The sequence below is a fragment of the Sapajus apella genome, unplaced genomic scaffold, assembly GCF_009761245.1.
Source record: "Sapajus apella isolate SASKATOON/1434 unplaced genomic scaffold, GSC_monkey_1.0 scaffold9, whole genome shotgun sequence".
Lineage (NCBI taxonomy): Eukaryota > Metazoa > Chordata > Mammalia > Primates > Cebidae > Sapajus > Sapajus apella.
In genome coordinates, this window is record NW_022436949.1 from 25135678 (window position 1) to 25141161 (window position 5484).

The 5484-nt window shown below is 45.8% G+C and overlaps 1 protein-coding gene across 1 annotated transcript; it reads right to left on the bottom strand.

Annotated features, from left to right (window-relative positions):
• Nucleotides 1-2155: 2155 nt before the first annotated feature.
• On the bottom strand, nt 2156-5478 carry POU4F1 (POU class 4 homeobox 1). Its single transcript, XM_032277438.1, has one exon. It carries the CDS (start codon nt 5322-5324, stop codon nt 4641-4643), a length of 684 nt encoding a protein of 227 aa, XP_032133329.1. The 5' UTR covers nt 5325-5478; the 3' UTR covers nt 2156-4640.
• Nucleotides 5479-5484: the final 6 nt, after the last annotated feature.

The following is a 5484-nucleotide window of genomic DNA, read 5'->3' on the forward strand; positions in this document are numbered from 1 at the left end:
GCCAAGCTGGCTCTAGCAGCTCCGCTCACTTGGTGCCTGGTGAGCCAGCCCCGCGCCCGAAGCCGCGGTGGCACGAAGGTTTGATCAAACATTAAATAGGGTAATGTTTGCGACAAGGCTTATCTCGCAAGTGGAAAAGAGGACCTCGTGAGAATTAGAATTCGGCTGCATTTTTAAAATAATCAGTTAAGCTTGCGGTCTTTTCTGAAACAGCCCGAAGGGGCTGGTGACTGTCATCGTGGTGCTGAGGTGGCAATAACACCGATGGCAGAACTGTACCAGTATTGTCATCACCCGCTGGCCACCAAGGCCGTTCGAATGGGGTGGGAAATGCTAGTTTTAGCCAGGATCAGAAGCCCCAGTTCCAACTTCACGGACGAAAAACTGCGAAAGTCTATCAACGTGAAAGATAAGTAGGTGCCAGGTGCGATCAGGAGACGCCGGGGCGGCGGGGCAGGGGCGGAGGGCAGGGCTCGCTGAGTGAGTCCTGCGGCCTTGGGGCGCCAGGTTCTCTCACGTGCGCGGCCACGTGTAGGAACCAGACCGAAATAGTCTCAGTATCACAAGAAAGCAAAAATCAATACAAGCAAGGCAGTGGGTGCCTACAGTTTATTTATGAAAGTGTAATCGAAGTTGAGAGCAATTTCGGAACACGTATTAAACAAAAATTATTCAGAAGTTAGTTGATGGGTCTTGAGAACACCATTTTTTTTTTTTTTAGACCTACAGAAGAACAGGACCTGGAGCTAGAACTGGAAAAAAAGAGGAAATTTGAAACAAATGGATGGTATAAATGTGGCATATGCATTTAATGCTTACTTGTCGTTTGCTTTTACTATTCCACCGCCTCCTGGATTTCCTGAGAAGCTGAAATGCAAACGGAGCCCAATTTTCCCACTCTCTCAAACTTATTTTGATATTATTCTTTAAAAGAGTCTGAGACACACATTTTATCATTTCCACCCCAAAACTGGTGGAGAATCCGCTTAGAGTGAACTTCTGCTCTTCAGAACCAGAAAACTCTGAAAGGCCAAACTATCACTGATTGACAAACGGTGCACCCTCTTCAGTGATACTTTGGCCTCTTCAGGAGGTCGTTTTCGTTAGTTTTTTTTTTTTTTTTTTGGGGGGGGGGGTGGTTTCCCATGGATTGACAGTTGAAGGTGCCTTAGAATAAATAGTCTTATTACTTCTTCAGGCGATATATACATTCACTCACCAGAAATCAAAGCATTTTTTTGTTTTGCAGTTTCCTACTACATAAAATAGGAAACTCATTTTCACGATCTGTTTTATTAACATAATAGTCTCATTTTTACTTGGTAAAGGTTTTACTTAATTTAAAGCAAATCCTTGAATTTTTAATACCGACATTGATCACTTTATTATATAATACTCATGTATTTGCCTGCAACATTTCTGCTTGAGGCACGCTTAAAAAACAAAAACAAACAACCTTTGTAAATCTTTTCATTTGTTCTGTCCTGGTTTTCCAACAATGAAATCCAGTCATACTTTTCTATAAAATAACTGATTTTTTAACAAATGCATTTTATTTAAAACTGATTATATTTCAAGTCAATAACAACAAAAACAAATCAACTTTTTATGGAAGAGTTCTATTTTTAAAAATACCTCTACTGCTTAAAAAAAAAATTAACAACTATTTAAAATCACAGCTTTTAAAGTGTACTACTCTTTTTTGAACAGTAAGTGTTTTGCTTCACAGATTTGCTGGTGAAATTTAAAAGATTTGGCTAAAATAAGAGGACTTAAGGTAATATACTCCCAGCTCTTAAGAAACTTTATACATTTGGCATCTGATCAAGTCTCAAGTCACCAAGAAATAGAGACTGGTCATTCTGGATCAGTAGGTGGCACACTAAATGTTCTAAATGAACAGAAGCATTTGACAAGGTATCCAGACAATCAGTGACTGTTTTTAAAACGTATTAACCTCCAAAGAAAAGCCATTTAGTTAAGTTTCTAGGTGTTTTTAGGCTAGAATATCACATCTAAACCTCCGAATGCCTCTGTCCCTGGGCCTAAATTTAAATGTTTTTTGGGGTATCTGGTTATTTGTTTTCACCACTCTGGATGGAGTGCTGTGGTTTTAAGTTTCTGCAGTTAAAAAAAAATTATAAACACAGGCGACTAATATAGAATTCATTTTATTCAGAGCACCACTTTTCACGAGTTATCTGAAAGTGAATTCTGAATCAGCAAAAAAATACATCATTCTCAATCTTTCCCCTCTTTTCATTCCCCTTCAACACCCTCTCCTCCCCCATTTGTGTTTTCTTTTTTGTTTGGTTGGGGTTTTTTGGCTATATTGTCTCATTTGTTGAAAGGCTCTAACAGGACCTGGCCCAGTGTAAACACAAAAATGCACCCAAATCATAAAATTGCTCTTCTTTCAGTTAGGTTTTATTTGTAAGTGTACCGGGACACATCCCCCTGTTGTATTTTGGCGCACAGAATTGGTTCTGATAGAAGTACGGGAGGGGAAAGGTGAAAGAGAAAAGACATAATTAAGGAGAAAGCTCAGCAGACATACATGGACAGGTAGATCAATCTGTGAGACATTTTAGGATGAACACTGGCAGTTTGTAACCACTGTGTGAGTGTGTGCATTAAATAAAATATTTACAATAATCTTCCTTTTTTCCTTTTCCTTTGAATACAAGAATATGACAAAAATGTGTTTTCAGTGGAAACAGGCAGTAGACTGTGAAATCGCACTATCCACAAAACGGTCTACCAGAAAGCTAGCCCAGTTTAGTGCTCAGTTTCAAATGCATAGAATGTTTGCCCTGCAAACAATGATATACAACGTAATTAAATAAATAATGCCTAACCAGAGTGAGACCTAATTGTATTTCTTTCCACGCCTTTCAGATCATGCATGATTTCAGTCTCGGCAGGTTTTTTTCTTTTCTCATTTGTTCTGTTTTCAGTGTTTTAGTTATGATTAAAGGATAGTAACAAACCATCTCCACAAGAGATCCAAAGAGTATCTTGTACACAAAGCAGGCATTTTACCTAACCACCTCAAGAATCTTATTTTTTAAAATCCAACAGCAGCTTGTAAGTTACCTGATTATTACTATGAAACACTATACATGATTTTCTATTCGGGAGACTGACAGTGCAAATTAAAGTTCTTGCTACCCAACATTTATCCCCAGTAATAAATGACTCCTGAATAATAAGAACAATTAAAAGAAAACACAGTTGTTCTGTTTTCCCCCAACATGCAGAGAGCTCTTTGAAACAAATGGAGGTGAGGGCACTTCAAATCTCTCTTCTTCTTTTCTGGGATTAGGGTGATTTTCTCACAGCCAAGCCCTGCCCCAACAGAAAGCAGGAACTTCTCAACATTTCATTAATTTCATGTTCTCCAAGAGAGGCAGAAAGGGGACCTAGAAGAACAAGATGAGTCTTGTTCAGTGGAGAAAACAGGAGAAAGCATCTCTCCTAATAACTTTCACCCCATCAGTCTATTTGAATCCACAGGGGGAAAAAAAGTTTAAACCTCTCTTTAAAAAAAAAAATGAAAAGGCAAGTTAAAGTTCTATGCGTGAGAAAAAACTTATTTTGAAATTGTCTAAAATTAAATCTTCAATATAAGAGGGAAAAAAACAAACAAACTCTTGTTAAAATTGTTTCATTTTCCTAGAATAAGATATTTTGAAGCCCGGGAATTCTACTTTTTAGTTAGCTCAAAGACTATGCCCCTCTCTCCAAAGACCTCCACCCCACTAGGACCAGGCCACCAGAGTATAGGCAGGACCATGGGAAAACTTAGATTCCACCTAAGCAAGCAGCCAGCCTCCCCCGACACCCTCTTTTCAGCTGTGCTTCCACTCACTTCCCCGCGTTGGAGAGCAGCCACTGGCATCTCATTGGAACGAAGGAAACAGAGGATATGGATAGGGTAGAGGTGAGATTTAGAGGAAAAATTAAATACGCAGAGAGAACTAGCTTTGCTACCCGGAATTTCAACTTCCGGTTCGTTTGGTTTTCGTTTTTTGACTCAGTTCGTGTGTGTAGGGTTGGGGAGGTGGTAATGGTGGTGCTCTTTTTTCTCTTCCATGGGGGAAAATGAAGCTGCACAATATGGCTCCCCGGAGTTAAATTTCTAAAGCACTTTCCTTTGCTTTTGTTCTGTTTTGTTTTAGTTTGCCTTTATTTGTCTAGTTTTTGGTGGTTGGTAGATTTGTTTTTGTACATAGTTCCTTGGTCCCCAGGAGATTTAGGTAAGTGTCTCTGGTCAAAAACAGTCCATTTTCCTACCCTTCCCGCATCTCCCCCCACCCAAACCCCAGAACCATCCTGCTCCTTAAAAACCCTGCTCGGGTCTCCGCTTTCCTTCCCCCCACTCCCCACTCTCCCTAACACTCCCCCCTTCTCCCACACCCTCTATTCCATTCCCCACACCCAGCACCCCAGTCCTTAAGGCTGGGGGACCCCACGGGCAGGGAAAGCAGAGAGGGGGCAGAGGAAAGAGCGAAAGGGGGGACTCCCCAAACCCAGGCAGGATAACGGACACAAATCTGAGGGGAGGCAGACAGAGGAAAGCCCCCCAAAAATGCCTCCTGGGCTCCCCACTCTGCTCCGCCCGACACCTCCCAGCCCCCTCAGTAAGTGGCAGAGAATTTCATCCGCTTCTGCTTCTGTCTCTGGTTGCAAAACCACACCCGCACCACGTTCTTTTTGAGGTCCAGTTTCTCAGCGATGGCGGCGATCTTCTCGGACGAGGGCCGCGGCTGCACTGCGAAGTAGGCCTCGAGGGAGCGCTTCTCCGGCGCCGCGATGGAAGTCCGCTTGCGCTTCTTCTCGCCGCCGTTGAAGAGCTCGGGCTTGTTCATTTTCTCGCGCTGCGCGCCCTCGGCCTCCTCGAGCCACGCCTGCAGGATGGGCTTGAGTGCGATCATGTTGTTGTGCGAGAGCGTCAGCGACTCGAACCTGCAGATGGTGCTCTGGCTGAGCGAGCCCACGCCCGGGATCTTGAGGTTGGCCAGCGCCGAGCCCACGTCGGCCTGCGTCACACCCAGCTTGATGCGCCGCTGCTTGAAGCGCTCCGCGAACGCCTCGAGCTCGCGCGGGTCCGTGTCCGAGTCGCAGATGGACGCCAGGCCCGCCGCGCCCACCACAGCCGCCGCTGCCGACGCCGCCGCCACCTGCCCGGCCGCCGCCGCCGCTGCCGCCGCCGCCGCCCCGTGGTGCGCAGCCGCCGCCACCAGCCCGGGATGTGGCAGCCCGGACGGCATGTTCATGGCGGCAGCCGCCGCGGGGTGCGACAGGTGGCCCAGGCCGTGCATGTGCGGGTGCGGGTGTGCCGAGCCACCCAGGAGCCCGCCGCCCGGGCCACCGCCGCCGCCCCCCGGGCCGCCGCCGCCACCACCGCCCCCGGGGCCACCGCCGCCCGGGCCGCCGCCGCCTGGGCCGCCACCGCCCCCCGGGCCGTCGTGGGCGCCGCCG

Coding starts and splice junctions, on each gene's coding strand:
- POU4F1 (XM_032277438.1), bottom strand. CDS start 5,324: ATGCACGGCCTGGGCCACCTGTCGCACCCCGCGGCGGCTGCCGCCATG.